The following is a 17897-nucleotide window of genomic DNA, read 5'->3' as shown; positions in this document are numbered from 1 at the left end:
TGTGTAGTGATTGATTTCTGGAGTGTGGGATGTGATTTTATATCACAGGTGTGGGATTATTCTCTTGTCTGTTAAACGGAGAGCACTCTCACCGCAGGTAATTACACTGAAACACACATTAGGTTGATCTAAGAGACTTCTGCAGGTGGAGGATTTGAAGGTTTTGTCTGAAGCAGATGGTGAGACGATTGCATAACAGAGAGGGAGTGGGCTGGTAGGCCTTTCAGGAAGCGTCCTGCTGCATCCATAATCTATATCAACAGGCTGTATTATCTCATGTATCCAGTATCCAGTGATCTGATTAGCTTTGCTTGGTGTTTTCTTGAGTGTTCTGGAGATGCGTGTCACAGTAGGCCTCCATCATGCTGAGGGAAAACAAAGTGAACAACATCAAAATGAATAGTTTACATCCTTGGTTTCATCACAGATACTGGATAAAGTGCAAAAAGTCATTGTATATAAATTATTTGTATTAATTCTAATACTTTTCAAATCATCAACCAGAATCTAAAACCAACACTTAAACTGAAAACTGACATCACACATTTAAAATGATCAACGCTGCATGATGACTCAGTGAACATCGCATCATCACAAAGATAAAATTTTGGACGTTCACACACTTTCACCTTCTTTGACCAAAACCCCGAAACATGTGGAGTGTTGACATTAGAGCAGGAGGCGGCGCGCTCATAATCTTCTGCAGGGCTCAGCATATAAGAGGGGCCCTAAGCCCCGAGTGGCCCTCACAGCGAGCCTAGCATAGAACTCCAACTCATTTGCTAGACAGACCTGTGCTGCACTTGCACCCACTCGTCTGGCTGTCCTTCACCCAAGCAGCCGGTGAGTAGACCGCCACACCGCACCACCACCACCACCACCACCACCACCACCATCACTATGACTGACATATTTGGGATTTATCATTTATCACCATTTGGGACTATTCTGGAGCTGCATGGAAGTCAATGGATATTATGAATATTTCCATTATCACCTCTTGAGCTGCAGAAATGATCTGACTGAAAAGATGGAAATCAATGCAGAATCAAGTAAAGGTAACAACAGATGGAACTCTCTTGAAAATGTGATTCAGATCTCAAGAGAAGATTAAAAAAAAAATAGATAATTAGGCCTTAGAACATTTTTTGTTCCTTTTTAAATTTTAGCTGATCATAATGTGATTCCACATATGAAAATAAGTCACTGCTTGATGACTTGTGTTGTGTCTTGTGATTTATTACAATACAACAGATTGTTTTACAACATTGACTTCCATCAGGCTTTGAACGATAGTGCAGTGATGACAGATACAATGTGGACCAGTCAGGAAATAAGGAATTTATTCTTTAACAACAACAACAACAACAATATAATGGATAAGTCTGTTTTAAGTTTGGAAAATGTCTACAGTGTGAACATAATCAGTACCATACAGATCTGACAACAGTGCAACTATCCGTTGTACCTCAGTGGAACATTTTTCAGTCAGGTGTTCTGATGCTGTTCTCACCTGATGTCAGTTGTTTGGTTCTCTTAGTGATTTGAGCTGGCTGTTGTTTATTGTACAGAGTGTTGGTGCTGATGTAAACAGATTCGTAACACTAAAGCTTTTAACATATTTCAAGAGTGACTGAGTGGATGCAGCATCACCTGCAAACAGGTAAAATGGACAGTGGAGTGGAGAGACCAATCATATTTTGATATAAAGCCACCATACATTCTATATGTAGAGTATGACCAAAGTTTATTAGGCTGTGATGGCCACATTCTTCATGTTCATGCTGTGATCAGAGAAATACTGTATGACCACCTCGTTGTTAAGACCTGTTCAGCTCAATCACTGTCTCTGGGACACGGTGAGCGGATTGATCATTTAGACCCTCAGTGCACTCTCAGCATATCTGCCTTGCTGTCCTTGCTCTAACAAGATTACGTGTGGACGGCCGGCTTGAAACAGAGAGAGGAGGGGAGTACTTATTAACTTGAGCCTGGGATTATGGGAAATTGGGTCATCCTCACAGAACAGGCTACAAGGTAGTCCACCTCAGACATTCAATCACTGGGAAATATGAGTGTAAATCCTGGCTGGTGCTCGTCAGATCAGTGAGAGGATTAAGGCCTGTAATGTCAGACAGAGGTGACAGAGGCTGTACGCAACTTTTACATGAAATTGATGGTTAAATAGCGGATTTTAGAAAACACCTTGCTGCACATAAATGGGATTTACAGAGAAAAACTGGGAGGAAATGGCCCTTTACCTCCATCTTTTCATGTGATACATTGGTCTGGATGAATTCCCAGACTTTTTTCTTTCTCTTTCCCTGAAAATAAAGGTTATCACCACCACGACTACACTTCAGAGAGGTGTCTCTGAACCATAACTGCGCACAATGAATCTCGAGCCGCCCAAAACCGAGATCAAGTCGGCCACCCGTGTCACCGGGGGCCCCGCCACTCCACGCAAGGGGCCCCCCAAGTTCAAGCAGAGGCAGACCCGTCAGTTCAAGAGCAAGCCTCCAAAGAAGGGAATCCAGGGGTATGCCTTAAATAATTTACACGTTTTCATTAGAGGTTGAGAAATAATAATAAGTTATCGTGTGTAATCCATTTTTTCTTTGCAGCTTTGGTGACGATATCCCTGGAATGGAGGGCTTAGGCACAGGTGAGTTCACCTCAGATCTTAAAATGCAACCTAATATCAGTTTCTGTGATCTGCAGGGGCCTGAACGACCTCACATCTCCGTCTTCTCTTGCAGACATCACTGTCATTTGCCCCTGGGAGGCCTTCAATCACCTGGAGCTGCATGAGCTGGCCCAGTACGGCATCATCTGAGCCTTCGTGCACCTCCCTGCAATCCCCTGAGGATTACAGGCCACATCCATGCACTTCAAGCCATCTGCCTCAGGCTCCGTCTCCTCTCTTTACATGGAACTATTCCAAACAACAAACTACCACAATGAACTGTAACAAACACAAAAAATGGAAAAAGAGAAAAAAAAATCCAAAAAAAAAAAAAAACAACTTTCTGTCTTCTTACACTGGATTATTCTTCTGATTCTGCAGTTCTCACACAGCATCTACTCATGTTTAGGATCTGTTGTTTTGATTCTCATGATGTCACTAGATCTGCACTGTCACTCTAAAATCCTTCCCAGCATCCTCTTCTCTTCTCTCGCTATCCTCCTTTTCTTCTCCTTTCCTATTCTTTTCTATTCTTCTCACGGACAAAACATGAAACTTACGCAAGCAAGGCAGCCTCAAATTGAGTTTAAGTGACAGACCCGTGAAGTTTCGGGGGTGGGCTCCCGCTTCACGTGCCTCGGCGCCTCTTTCTCCACCTCAGAGGCTTCATCCATCAACGCCGAACATTTAACATACAAAAAAAAAAAACAACCTTGTATTCTGTAGAGACCAGACACCAGCTTGCCATTGCTGAGCGTAACTTTTCAGTGGGATAATGTTAATCATCCATCATCAGATTTCCCTCTTCTCCCTCTGTTTTGATGATTTCCACCAGGATACATTAATGTTCTTCACCTTTTCGTTCATTTATTTTCCTCTATAATTTCTACCATCATAACATGTGAAAGTCTGCTAGTGTTTGATACATGTGAGTCAGTACTTTCAGGGAAAAAAGGCTAGAAAAACATGACCTCTGGAAGGGCAGTAGTGTGTGTTGCTCTTCATTTGATCACACTAACAACCCATCTTAGCCCATATCTTCCATGGGTTTACTTGTGTTAACATTAGTGTCATATCTCCTCTATTTGTATATCTCCCTTGTATAATATCAATGTATATGAAAATATGTTTATTACATGTTTATTTCTCATTCTCATACATGACACTGTGCTGCCCTGTGTGTTTCTGTTTGTGTTTTATTTTAGCATCATCCATTAGAATAGAACATTTTACATCTTATCCTCATCGTCCTTTATCTTTCATCATCATTCAGTATTACATTTATGTCCTTTTCATCGTCATCATCATCATCAAAATCATTATCATCATCATCATCATCATTGAGCCTTCATCGTGTTCATGTTTAGACAGTTGTCTGTTGTAAACTTAAGATCAATACATTCACGCTTCAAGTTGCATTCAGCCTCTGAACTTGTGATATCATTTCTGTGATCCTGACTTTAGCTCTGAGATTTCTTCTAATCTAATTGAATAACAAGGACATTGGTCATTTTGCCCTGATGATAAAAGCCTTTTCTTCACATGATGTCTCCAACGATTGCACTGTAGTAGCGAAAGATGGCAGAGGGATGAGTGGAATGGATGTTTAAGTACAGACCAGAAGAGATGTGTAATGGAGCTTTGTCCTCTCTACAGGATGAGGAAAATAATAATAATAGCAATAATAATAAAGCATAAAAAGAGAAAAATAGAAACGGTGGATTATTCATTTATCAAACCATTCCTCAGAGTGGGAGTGAGTCATCTGATAGTGAGTTTAGGCTTCAAGTTAAAACAAATGCACACATACATACATGTGCATACCTATACACACATTGATAAAGTGATAACATTTGGGGTTTTATTATTAGTGCTTTCATACGGTGGTTGGGTGATATGAACTTTTTAAGATCATTGCAACTGGTTTGATACGTGTAATATACATTACTAAGAAAAGGGGGATTTAGACTTTAAGTTTATAAACATAAAACTCCTCCATTGGCCTAAAATAGATTTTAATATTCTTATTTTGTCTAATCATTATACAAATATTGTCTCTTTTACAAGAGAGACCTGACCAAAATGGCCAAGTAACAAAGTTGTCACATAGTTACACATCGTTGATTTACAACAGTCATGTAATACAAAAAAGGGGCCTGAGAAACATGAGTGAAATAAAGGCCTACACTATAAATGACTATTATAGACCCAAAAACCACCTAATACTGAACAGCACCTGACACAATGTCCTGTGTGTCTTATTTGGGCTAATCGGATTAAACACAGTGTATATGTATACACACAATATGTGTATACATATACATATACATATATATACACACACACACACACACACACACACACACACACACACACACACACACACACATATATGTATATATATGTATATATACAGTATATATATATGTATACATATATACATATACTGGCAATACAATATGGCTTTCTTAACTGTTACTGTTCAGCATGGGAGTGGAAATATTCTAGCACTTTCAAGAGTAAAGAAAAAAGAGGAACGTGTGTTTTCAGCTCTTAAATAAAAAACCCTGTTTCTGCCGTGGTCGCTTCGGTGTGGGACCGGTGGGAAACGGTCGGACACCAATGTCTGTAACACCCGGTGTTTGAGTTGTGGGATGGAGTTTCGTTGACATAGACAGTAACGCTACGTGATTTTTTTAATCTAGTGTGTCTGTCGACTAACACGGCGATATCAGTCGGGAGAACTCACCCGAGCGACATGGCAGACAACATTGTAAGTATAACAGCAGGTTGTGCTCATGCTAACCTGTTAGCTAGCCTCTTAGCCGAAGTCCGGAGTGATGAGGCAGCAGAATTAGCTTGGTCGCTAACGTTAGCTGGCTATCATTAGCAAAGAGTGACTAGGGCCTGTTTAGCTAGCCGGCTAATCTTAGCTCTTTGGTTAGCTGGCGACATTCGAATAAAAAGAGGCATTGTTTGCAAACGGGGATGCCACATAACCGGCACAATTTCAGGAGTAAAAAATTCTTGACCATTGTGTAGCGTGTTTAGCTCATTAGCCAAACATTAGCTGGAATATTCTCGGTGGATGTAATGGAAGCCAAGGTGTTGTTGATTCACTAAAAGTGATATTTTTATTGCCCCCACAGTATGACAGATTCAGCTAACGATGTGTTGTTCAAAGCCAACGTCTTCGTGTGTTAATAGTAAAGCTGCTTGGTTTAAAGTGGAGGCTCATAAGCTAACGTTAACATTACTTTTTTGCACTGTCATCGTTGTCATAATGTCCTGACACTGACACCACTGTAAAGACAGAGAGAGGGGGGTTAGCTCCCTTGTTGTGGTTGACAGGTGTTGGGGAAGTCATTTTGAATCTGTATTAGGTCCATGTTATTCACGAACTTTCCAGACCACTAAAAGCATTTTTGATGTCTGATGTTTCATTTGGTCTTTTGTTTGTTTTTGTCTCATTAGATCATCAGGGTACAGTCCCCAGATGGGATGAAGAAAATTCCCTCCACCAAAAGGGAGACTGCTGCTGCTTTTTTGAAGAAGGTACTGTGTGTGTGAAACAGCCAGAACAGGTCATACATAATGTCAAATGCACACATGCATCAACTTCAGAATCAGCACACTCATGTCCAACAACAATGTTTGATTGATTGATAGATAGATAGATAGATAGATAGATAGATAGATAGATAGATAGATAGATAGATAGATAGAAATACATACAGCTGAAAACAAGGACAACAAGGCTGAACGATGATTAATAGATATACATATTTAGCTATTATGTACCAACAAGTAGGTTGAAAAATGGATCTGTATATATAGCAACAATGAAAAAGTAAAACAAAAATACAGTAGTGCAGAGTGCTGGAATAAATATTGAATGAGTTGTGTAGAGCTTGTGCAGCTTGCTTGATAATGATATGTACATGTTAAAGCACAGTGTGTATTTGGACTGGAAGATGTATAATTTATCATAGCACCATTATTCCACCACTCTCTTTTATTTTTTGACCTCATATGTAATCACAGTGTTAGAAGTCTAACTCTGAATTCTTGGGTCCATTTCTGTAGAACAGATACCGTCTTCATGCAGGAAACATGTACTCCACGGCTTTAATGTGTTGTATACCTGCACCCGAGCACAAGCACTATTTATACATTTTTGTCACAAAGTGCCCTTGTGTTTGCCTGCGTTTTTGCTTGTGTCGGGTCATTGTTCATTTATGCATGAAGCTGTGCAGGAAGTACCAGAGCAGGTCAGTCCTACACTGCTGACTTCCAGTATTGACATGTGGCAGGCCAGGGAAATTTGTGTTCAGGGAGTGTAGTGGACGCATTGCTTTGTACACTTGTCATCACAGCTGTTTGCTTCACTCTCACACAATATGAAACAGAATAATAAACACACAGAATAAATTAATATACAGTAAGTGTTGAATTTGGATATGTTTGTAAGAACAACATCTTAGTTTTCTTCCATCTGACCTCTATTCACACCCCAAAATAACCACAAATTAATTTGAGTCATTGGATTTGGAAAAACCTAAAATAGAAGCATATTCGAGCAGAACAGTCACAGCGGACCATTCCAGCAGCAGCTCATTAAATATGCATGTATCCGTGTTAAGGCAGGACGGTGTAGCCTGCAGATCAATGGACGGAGTAGTTTTCATTCCCTGCTGATGTGCTGCCAGTGATGGGTGGAGTGGAAAGCGGGTATGAGGCAGTGAGGGCAGAGACAGTCTGAGCCCTGCAGCTTATATTTCTGCAGCTGAGACAGAATAAAAAGGAGCATCAAGTGATATTCTGTCTCATACAGTTTCACCCAGCATACAGTGGTAACATCTTACACTGTGTTCCTTTAATGATTTTATGCTCAAAGAACCTCGGACTGTTCTCTGCTTAGTTTTACCAACCTTGAAGATGAATTAAAAAATTCAGTCTGGCGGTTTAGTTTTATTGGAATCGGTGCATTTCCTGTAATAAGTGCCAAAATGAGTTCACTTTTAATGCCAAGGTACCTGTGCTGTCTTGAGTCCGCTGTACCGATCAAAAGGTCACTAATGGATTCTGAATTCAGTAAACCTCGAGTGATGGAGCACAGGCCACCCATCAGCATCAGGCTGCAGGTTATGTGATGGGATGTTTAAGTGCCATGGCGTTCTCCTCCTGCTCAGACTGCTCTTAATAGCTGAGTTTGGCTCACTGTGCAACAACCATAAGAGGTGTTCTCACAAGCTGTGACTCTCTCGTTCCAAGAGGCTCTTTGTTAATCTGCTTTGATCTGGTGACTTCCGTCGTGAGTGGACACCATTAACATGCACATCTCTTTAACTGGCATGTGTTGATCTGAATTGTCTCCTGAATGGATTCAGAGGAAGAGCAAATGTTGCGCGATAACAAGCTCAGACTCATTTAAGACTCAACATCAAGACCATTTCATGGTGTACTGAGTTAGTGGAATTCTTATTTTAGGATATGTGCATACAGCTGTATGACACAATGTTGTTACTCATTCTAATCAGCAAACTACGCCCATGTCTCCGACAGGTGGCCAAAGAGTTTGGGTTCAATTCCAATGGGTTTTCTGTTTACCTGAACCGCAACAAGACCGGAGAGATCTTCTCCCAGAACAAAACCCTCAGCCTGCTCAAGATCAAGTAAGTAAAAGCAAATTGTCATCATTGCACTGTAGATTTTACTCCTCAAACAATCAGGGTGAGATTCAGAATTTTAAAAAGTCAGTTTTTCAGTTTGCAAGCCCCTGATAAAGTAAAACTGATTGTCTGTGTTTTTGTTTTTTTTATCTTTCTTGTTGCTGCTAAAATCTGCTTCAAAACAGAAATCTCTGTTACACATTTTGCTCATACCTCAGGTTGAGATATTGATCGTGGCTCCACACCTGTGATATTCAAATATGCCATTCCACCAAAAACCAATACAAAAAGTTAATGTTCTTACAAGGTAATTGAGTAAAAGTCACATGTATTTAAATGCAGCTGGTTATTCCACATTCATTCATGTATCAGAATTTAGTAACTCTTAGTAAATTGTTTTAATTTTTTGTCCATATTCTTTACATATTTATTCATCTTGTTTCTCTTTATTTTCTTTAGGCATGGCGACATGCTGTTTCTGTTCCCTTCAGGATCCTCCACTTCATCCGGTGAGGTGATGGACACGGCCACCCCACACACATCGTCATCGCTACCATCTGTCTCTTCATCTTCTTCATCGTCCTCCATGCTCCCTCGCTCCTTCTCGGCACCTCACGTCCAGGAGGATGAGATCGATCAGTATCTGGCCAAGCAGGAAGGCAAGATCTACAGGAACAAAGATCCACAGCTGTAAGAGAGAGACCCACGTGTTGTTTTTCGATGCCAGTGATTTGTATTTGAATACAGATCTCAGATCAATGACCGTCATCTTCTTGTTACAGATGTCGCCATGGTGCCCTTGGAAAATGTGTGCACTGTGTACCATTAGAGGTAAAAACATTCATATATGTTTTTAGTTTCTTGCTCTGAAAGATCTTCATGCTAACACCATTAATGTGACTGTTTTAGCCTCAACTTACTTCGGCTCTGGCTTCTTTCCTTTCCAGCCTTTTGATGAAGACTACCTGAATCACCTCGACCCACCAGTGAAGCACATGTCATTCCACGCATACCTTCGCAAGCTGACCGGTGGAGCTGATAAGTGAGAAGTTGCTGTTTTTTTTTTTTTTATTTCTCCAGTAGAAATTCACAGATTCCTTTTTTTCCAGGTTCTAACACAGTTTCACCTCCTGCAGAGGGAAGTTTGCAGCTCTAGAGAACATCAGCTGCAAAATCAAGTCGGGCTGTGAGGGCCACCCTCCCTGGCCAGAGGGGATCTGCACCAAGTGCCAGCCCAGTGCTATCACACTCAACAGACAGGTATGGAAATTGAACCCCCCAACCCTGTGATTTGTGGAGCCAGAGCTGCCACAAACTTGAAGAAACCTCAGCTCATGTCTAAAGATGCCCCAAGGCACAATGAATCCCAAACGCTGTTGCATGAATTCTGTTCTGTTCTGTTCTTCTCTCAGAAATACAGACACGTGGACAACATCATGTTTGAGAACCACACCATCGCTGACCGCTTCCTGGACTTCTGGAGGAAGACGGGCAGTCAGAGGATGGGATACTTGTACGGCAAGTACACTGAGCACAAAGACATCCCTCTGGGCATCAGAGCTGAGGTGGCTGCCATCTACGAACCCCCACAGGTGAGAGATTCTCACTGAACATCACTTCTCTCTCCTTGTTGCTCACTTGCTTGGCATTTTCAGTATAATCTGTCTCTGTTTTTGAGAATATTGTTCCTATTTTTTTTACACACTGATACTTGTAGTCCAATCTTTTTGAGGGTTGTGCGCTCATCACTCCTTGCTGTGTTACAGAATGCCACTCAGAACAGCCTGGAACTGTTGGAGGATCCCAAAGCTGCAGCTGTGGATGAAATTGCTGCCAAACTAGGCTTGTGCAAGGTTGGTTTTATTTCCTCCTGGCTGCTGTTTGACACTGTGTCTGTATTTAGCTTTAGACAAGGTGTTTTTTTTAAAATCCTGTTTCCACAGTGAGTGATGGCAGGTTGCTCTCCAGTCGTGTGACCAACTTTGAAGATGCAAGACAGATTTATGTTTGTCTGTGAAGGTGTTTTGCGGCCTCATTATTGAAGCCTTTGATTAGAAATTGATTTGTTGTTCAGCAAATAAATTTAACCAGATGTTTTTAAGCAAATCAAACTGTTTTCTATTGGTCTGTTAAACTTGACGATGTCTAATGGAAAGCTGGTTTACCTCAGTGGGGATGGACAAATCTAAACCTGGTTCATTCACCATTTACTGCCAGTAACATTTGACCATCTAGGTTTTTGCTTTTCACTTGTTGAGATTGATTCCTTCATTCTCTGAATTCCTGAAGCTTCAGAGAGTAATCATGAAAACACCTCCCATATTTCACCCATGCCGTAAATCTGCTGATACAAAGGAAAAAGATTGTGTCATGACATGCAGGTCATGTGTGTGTGTGTGAACAGCGTTTACTTTTTCTTCTCTTCTGTCCTCTGCACTGTTTGTGATGCAGTTTCCTTTGTCACATGGAGATGATTTCACTCTGATTTGATCTGATTTTATGAACTTATCTTCTCTGATGTTCAGGTGGGCTGGATCTTCACAGACCTGCTCTCCGAGGACACGAGGATAGGCACCGTCCGCTACACGAGAAACCAGGTGAGGATGCAGCTCACTCAAACATCTGATCTGATCATTAGAGTAATGTGCTGATCTCCTCCATGTTTTATCACTGTTACCACTTTTACTAGGACTCTCATTACCTGAGCGCAGAGGAGTGCATCACAGCAGGATACTTCCAGAATCAACATTCAAACCCCTGCAGACTCTCGAGAGACGGACACTTTGGCTCCAAATTTGTGACCGTGGTGGCAACAGGTGGGTTTTTGTTCACAGAGTAAATATTTTTCTTTCAAACTGTTCGAATTGATGTTATAATTTAAAACATCTGGTTCGTAAATACTTGTTAATGTTAGCTAAAATGATCAGGGGAGATGGAAAAGTGTCTTTCCTTTTCCATGTTTTTTTTATTTCACAGATGACATAGAGTAGTGTGTTTAAATTCAGTCATCACCTGTCAAAAACAAAAACAATATTTATGTACTTTGTTTACAATCTTTCTCTTTAAGCCTAGACATATGTAACTGTAAGACACATGGTATTAAGTATATTCGCCTCTTCCTGGCCACTTAGCTGCAGCCTAGGGAGCTCAGGCTTTTGAGGTGTTTGTCTTTGTTTTTTTTTCTATTCCTCTCAAGTATCTACAGAGTGTACATAGTAATTTTTTTAGGCCGGGGTAACGGTGTAATACAAGCCACATACTCTCTGAGACCACATTTTTGGCTCAGTGCCAAGTGTTTACACTTCGCTCTGTTATAAACTCACCAGATCTCTTGTATTTGTCCCACAAGTGCACAAAAGCATAAAGCGTGGTGGTGACCTCATCGCTTGATTTGCATTAATGAGGCGCTGGCAGCCAAAGCTGATGTCATGGGTCCACATCTCATGCCAGCCAGGCCAAAGTCCATCTGTTTCACTTTCCCTTGTGGGAAGACGTCGTCTGTTTACAAATGAGCTGCATGTGTGAAGCTGAAGAGGCTTCAGATACTGAGCGTTCCACACTGACGCTGACATAATGATTTAATAGTTTGATAATGTTGTAGTGGTGTGCACAACTTCTTCTTGATTTCCTTTTATGACACTGACTTTGCTTGTATTGCTTGTACTAACGGGGCCTGACTGCAGAAGTCATGTTAAAAGAAACCACAGAAAGTTAAAGCCTGTGGCTGATTAATCAGTTAATCAGTTATTTAGCTGATCGACACACTGATTAATGAACTTTTTGATAAGTAATAAATTATTGCAGTTGTTTTTGAAGGTCGAAACATGTTCTTCCTTCTCGAATGAGGATTTTCTGCTGCTCTCATATCATCACTTCTTGAATACTGCATATAATACCAATACCTTTAAGACATCACTTAAATTGATAGTGGCTTTTAGATATTATAGACAAATTAAGTGAAAACAACAATATTGGTGCATATTTCTTCATGAGAGACTGAGTCATCTGTTTCTATCGAAGTTTGTTGTCAAATCAAACAGGGTAGAAGATAACTCTACTCAGCAGCTGGTATTCAGTCACAAGTGAAGTAAATTAAAATTGAGATCATTCCTCATTCTACAAACGAATACATCTGTCCATCTCTACGCTCTGTGTGCAGGCGGTCCAGATAACCAGGTGCACTTTGAAGGATACCAGGTGTCCAACCAGTGCATGGCTCTGGTGCGAGACGAGTGCTTACTGCCCTGCAAAGACGCTCCTGAGCTGGGCTACGCTAAAGAGTCCAGCACCGAGCAGTATGTACCAGACGTCTTCTACAAGGTGAGATATCATACGCGTAGCAACGGTCTGTGCATAATATATACACAGTGACATCATTACACAAATGATTATGGCTGCTTGCCATCCGAGCAGATTAATGACATCCAAATACTTTGTGATTGGGGCCAGGCATTAGGAGTCAGTTCATCCAGAGGTTTGGGTCCAGATGTTGAAATTTTTGTTTGCCTCTGACCTTCGTATCGATTTCCTGTCCCCACCCCCCCAACAGGACAAAGACAAATTTGGAAATGATGTCACGTTTCTTGCGCGGCCTCTTCCTGTGGAGTACCTCATCATAGATGTGAGTGGGATATGATGTTTTACATGATCAGCACATGAATGCATTTGTGCAGCATTTGGTTTATTTACCTGTTTGATTTTTTTTTTTTTTTTTTCTCTTTAAAGATTACCAACACTTTTCCAAAGGATCCTCAGTACACCTTCTGCTCCACACAACGCTTCCCCATTGAGAACCGTGATATCCTTGGAGAGACTCAAGTGAGCGATTTCTAGACTTCTGTTGTTCTAAACCTGTTTACCTCTCCCAATGAAGAGAGGAAATTATGGCCCAAAAGATCTTATCAAATACACAATAGTCAGTGGAATATTGTCGGTAAAGGAACAATCTGATATTTGTCCTCTGATCCAGAGTCAGATGGGAAGAGCAGTGTACGTCTAGTAGAGGGAAGTACATGGCACGTTTAGCTAAGCCAAACACAAAGATTGGAAACAGGGGGGACAGTTGCTATCTTGAAGTCAGACGGGAAGCTCATAATTCCAGCAGCCTGTTTTTACATCTGCCTGTATGTCTACCTGACATGACCAGTCACAGCTCAGAGCCTGGGAAAATTAGGTTCACCTACCCTCTGACCTCTGACCTTCAGAGGTTAAACAAAGGTATACATCTTCTTATTTGTGTGTCTGCAGGACTTTCACAGTTTAGCAACATACCTGTCCCAGTGCACCACCACGGCATTCCTGGACATCGTATCAGACTTCCATCTGCTCCTCTTCCTCGTCACCAATGAAGTCATGCCTCTGAGAGTAAGTCCACACTTCAAAGCCTCCTCTCCTCTGCTTTTCCATTTGTTTTCCATTTGTAATGTTAGAATTCGGCCACATTCTTCCTCAGTCTGGAAGTGGTTACTGGTGTGAGGATGTTTTCACTCAGGCCCTTTGTTTATGCTCATTAGATTTTCAAACTGGCCTCTGGCCTGTTACAACGATCAAATATTTTGCGTATTTGATATAAACATTATTTTTGTGTATTTTGACAATAATGAGCTGCCTAATCAGAGTTGCATGTCTTCTATAAAATCCAGACGTGTTTTTGCTTTTCTCTCCAGTGTCCTGCATCCGTCACTGTCGAGTAGATAGATCAGAGTTTGTGTTTGTCGTTGCAGGACAGCATCGGGCTGCTACTCGATGCAGTGAAGTCTTCTAATGAGGATCTGGCGCAGACCTGGAAGAAGTCAGAGCAGTGGGCCACCATCGAGCAGCTGTGCAGTAAGTCACTGCAGATCACAGAGAAATTGATCATTTATTAATCATTTAAGTCAGTTATGAAGCCAGAGTGTTGAATATTCACTGTTTCAGTGTCTCAAATGCAGCAATTTGATGATTTTCTCTGTTAAATACCGTACTCAAATAGCTTGGGGTTTTGAACTTTTGGTCATGGTGCTCCGTAATAAATCTTATAAATTTGATTAATTAATTGATTAATTGGGTTTTGTTTTTACATAATGTGTAGAACAATTATATCCTGAAAATTGAGTTATTAAGAAAAAATGTACTTCTGTGGATTACAGCTCGCTACATTCAGTGTCTTAAAGGAATAGGACAGTTTGGGCTTATTCACTTTCTTGCAGAGAAGTATATTAGAAGGTTGATATGAATCTCATGCCATGGTTAATTTACTACAGCCAGCAGCAGTTTAGTTTAGCTTAGCACAAAGACTGGAAACAAAGGGAAACAGCTAGCCTGGCTCTATTCAAAGATAAAGCTTACTGACTAACGTCTTATATTGTGTTTGTTTAATCTGTAAAAACGACTGTTATTTTACGGGGGGGTATATGTCAAGCTACTCTTTGGTTGTAGATCTTAAATTATAGACTCTCTATAGAAGGTGTTAATTGAAAAATGAATCAATAGGTTAATACATAATAAGAATCTTCATTAGTTGCCCTCCTTATACCGTGTAATCCCTCTCCTGTCCTTCCAGGTACGGTGGGTGGGCAGCCCTCCAGCTCTCTGGGTTACGGGGCCATGGGTGGCCCCTCAGTCCCTGCCACCTCCTCAGCCATGTGGTCCTGCCTCCACTGCACCTTCATGAACCAGCCTGGCACAGAGCACTGTGAAATGTGCAGCCTGCCCCGCAGTTAAACCCCCAATCCACTCACCCTCCACCCTGCTTCCGTGCCCCGCGCCCTGATCTTACACAGTCCTGCCCAGCCCTCCTCTTAACTCGCCAATGACATCACTGCACCAGGACCGGCTGCGAGATTTGGATGCCCTGTCTAGTTTTCTTTCGCCTCACGTTGAAGCCTCTGTCCTTCCCATCTCACAGGCTGCTGTGACGTGCAGAGAGATGCACTTGTTTACATCCAATTCATTGAGTAAATAAAATAAAAGCAGACTGTTTTTTTTTTTTTTTTTTTTTCCTTGTATCCCTCCTCACAGCGGCTCTGGTGAGTGGCAGGGTACGTTTAAGTAAAGCACTTTTGGCTGAGGCTCTGTTCCCTCAACCTACCACCGCCCTGAAATAATCACCCGCCCCCCTCCATGGCTCAAATATATCCTGTTGTGACTCAGGACAACAGCAAAGACTTGAGTGTTTGGACATTCTCTCACATCAGTGCCCCTCTCACTCTCACCACGTCTTCTGGAAAATCTTGCTGTGTATAAATACATTTGAGGAATGATACTGTTATTTAATTAAGCGTCTTTTTTTGTTTTTCTTTTTTTTTATCTGATTGTAGCTATACCTTAAAATTTTGAATCTTCAGCGTGGACTCTGCTCAGTCAGGTTTTTATAGGTCTTGGTCTCTTTGACAAGCCCCTTAAAGTACAATCATTGGTCAATCCTGGACCTGAAAACACTTAAGAGCTCCAGAGTTATTCCGCCTAAGCAGAGAGTTTATTTTCAGTATTAAATAACTTTAAAAATGTTTGGAAATAAGCCCCAGATTTGAAAAGATGCAGATGCAAAAAGCTACTCACCCATAACACATCTTCCTCCACTGGCTGCAGACGTAACGTGTGCTGCTGCTGGTGATGAAGTGGTTCCTGAACATCTCTCACTGGTTTGTTGGAGTTGTAGCTTTTGGATTTGGTGGTTTGAACTTGAGCAGGCACAATATGTAGCTTCTTTTATCAGCTCCGTTCTGTCCCTGATAAAACGCCCTAGGCCTACATCCATCATCATTATCATCATCATCATCATCATTATTATTATTACTGACTCGCACTGTATTCGCCGTGAGGTGCTTCTAGAAACAACTGGTGCTCGCCACTTTGCTCTCGGTCACTCCCCACCTGTGGTTCTCCTCGTTTTGTTTTCTTGCTGGCGCTGATCCAAAGGAGCCAGACCATAACCAGTTTTCCTCCACTGATGGGGGGGGGGAGGGCCCACTGTGGGTTTTTCCCCATCCCTGAGCCTTCAAAGACTTTGCTGCTCTGAGTGCAAGAGGTCACAGGTCAACACGGGGAGAAAAAGATGCCTAACATATCGCTGAGTTCATCTGATGTCTGCGCCGTACATCGGCAGGCGGGATCACAATGGGCAGCGTTTAAAAAAAACAAAAAAACAAAACAAAACAAAAAAAACACCTTGTCTGTGATTGGTTCTGCCAATAATTACTCTGTGTAGTTTCAAGCTGCTTCCAGCAGAAGGGGAGACATGGATGATACTAGACTGAGGTTTTCTCCACTTTGCAGAGCTGCAGGTGTCAGAGGTGTAGAGGGAGCTGAACCTGAAATCAATGTGAAAAGCACTTCACTCTCCTAAAGGCGTAAAGGGTCAGTTCACCCTAATTATTCTCACATACCTCTAGCTGTGTTTAGCTATGCTGAAATTTCTGCTTCCAAACTAGAACAGTGGAGGTGAATGAAATTTTAGGCATAGGCAGAGACTTGTCTAGATAAAGAGGCAGAAATATCAGGGAATTAAACCTGTCAAAACCTCGACAAATAAAAGACGGATGCCACTAATGTAAGAAGGAAAATGTTTGTTTGTTTGTTTTTTTTTTTTTTAAATAATTTTGGTGAACTAACCCTTTTACATATACAGTCACTAGAAGGCATATCGGGATAGTTGGTTAAAACTGGTTCTTATCACTTTTTTCTTGAGACTAATATCGGGACCAATTCTTCAAAAGGGATCATTGAAGTCATGAAAGTTCTGTTCTGGTTGCACATCATTAAGTTTTCTAACCTGAACCCATTCAACAAAATCAGACCTCACTGATGTGGTCCACTCGCAGCAGAGAGCAGGGACCTTCTCAGAGCTGGGGAGGTGCCTGGATCAAGGGTTTGGGTTCGTTGTTGAAGTGTCCACACATAGAAGCTCAGCAACTTCTCAAAGAGTATATGAAAAGCCGGTTTTAAAGCTCATAGTGTTTGAGGTATGTGACCAAAATGAATTTGCATGACTTGAATGTCTCAACAGTTTTTCTGGTGCTCCTATAAAATTAGAGAATAAATACGACAGGTTTTTAAAAAGTTCTTTAATACAAAAGCTAATGATGCTAAAACAAAAAGCTAACAAACTGCACATTTCCCATAATTCCATCACGAGAACCCTCCTCGCTGATCTAGAATCTCTTTTAATCCACGTCCTGGATCTGTTTGATGCTGACTGAAACAAACTGACAGCTTTCCCTAAACTTTTTAATCACTACTCTCATGTTGACTTTGAGGTATTTAGTTTTTTTTTTTNCGATTTATCTGATGTCATGCTAAGGGATGGCAGTGACCTTTTCCTTTTGTATTGATTCAGGGGCCGTTTGCTGAGCAAGCATGCTCTTGGAGTTACTGCAGGTCCTCACTTTCCACTGAGCTGACTGAGGACCCTGAAAGTTGTATGCTGTTCACCTGGATTTGAAACAAAATAAAAAAAAAAAAAACAACAACAAAGAACTCCTGCAGATACTGTCTCTGATTTGTCGACCATCTGCTCAGGTTAAATCTATAGTGTATAAATAGTCTTCAGACTCAAAATT

At 41.3% G+C, this 17897-nt stretch overlaps 2 protein-coding genes across 3 annotated transcripts; both read left to right on the top strand.

Moving 5' to 3' along the window:
- Positions 1-757: 757 nt before the first annotated feature.
- pde6g (phosphodiesterase 6G) lies at positions 758-3849 on the top strand. Of its 2 annotated transcripts, none has more exons than XM_022743504.1 (4): positions 758-843; positions 2337-2539; positions 2625-2665; positions 2760-3849. In XM_022743504.1, the coding sequence occupies exons 2-4, from the start codon at positions 2394-2396 to the stop codon at positions 2834-2836; spliced, it is 264 nt and encodes an 87-aa protein (XP_022599225.1). In that variant the 5' UTR covers positions 758-843; positions 2337-2393; the 3' UTR covers positions 2837-3849. The 2 variants fall into 2 exon arrangements, with proteins under 2 accessions (XP_022599225.1, XP_022599226.1); XM_022743505.1 differs by having other exon boundaries at positions 2305-2539.
- A 1447-nt stretch (positions 3850-5296) lies between these two features.
- Positions 5297-15607, top strand: nploc4 (NPL4 homolog, ubiquitin recognition factor). The gene is made up of 17 exons (XM_022743060.1): positions 5297-5459; positions 6161-6241; positions 8252-8361; positions 8818-9048; positions 9141-9189; positions 9306-9400; positions 9495-9618; positions 9771-9950; positions 10125-10211; positions 10884-10955; positions 11048-11174; positions 12518-12678; positions 12908-12979; positions 13084-13176; positions 13606-13722; positions 14082-14184; positions 14900-15607. Exons 1-17 carry the CDS (start codon positions 5445-5447, stop codon positions 15058-15060), a joined length of 1878 nt encoding a protein of 625 aa, XP_022598781.1. The 5' UTR covers positions 5297-5444; the 3' UTR covers positions 15061-15607.
- Positions 15608-17897: the final 2290 nt, after the last annotated feature.

This window comes from Seriola dumerili, unplaced genomic scaffold, assembly GCF_002260705.1.
Source record: "Seriola dumerili isolate Sdu_G_001 unplaced genomic scaffold, Sdu_1.0 BDQW01000068.1, whole genome shotgun sequence".
NCBI lineage: Eukaryota > Metazoa > Chordata > Actinopteri > Carangiformes > Carangidae > Seriola > Seriola dumerili.
Note: the sequence above shows the minus strand (reverse complement) of the source record. Positions and strands in the feature narration are given on the sequence as shown.

Excerpts from the sequence above, each read along its gene's own strand:
- pde6g (XM_022743504.1), top strand. The coding sequence starts at position 2,394 with ATGAATCTCGAGCCGCCCAAAACCGAGATCAAGTCGGCCACCCGTGTC. Across the intron at positions 2,540-2,624 it reads CCAAAGAAGGGAATCCAGGG|CTTTGGTGACGATATCCCTG; the intron begins GTATGCCTTAAA and ends TTTTCTTTGCAG. Across the intron at positions 2,666-2,759 it reads AATGGAGGGCTTAGGCACAG|ACATCACTGTCATTTGCCCC; the intron begins GTGAGTTCACCT and ends CTTCTCTTGCAG.
- nploc4 (XM_022743060.1), top strand. Across the intron at positions 9,049-9,140 it reads AGGAACAAAGATCCACAGCT|ATGTCGCCATGGTGCCCTTG; the intron begins GTAAGAGAGAGA and ends TTCTTGTTACAG. Across the intron at positions 14,185-14,899 it reads CACCATCGAGCAGCTGTGCA|GTACGGTGGGTGGGCAGCCC; the intron begins GTAAGTCACTGC and ends CTGTCCTTCCAG.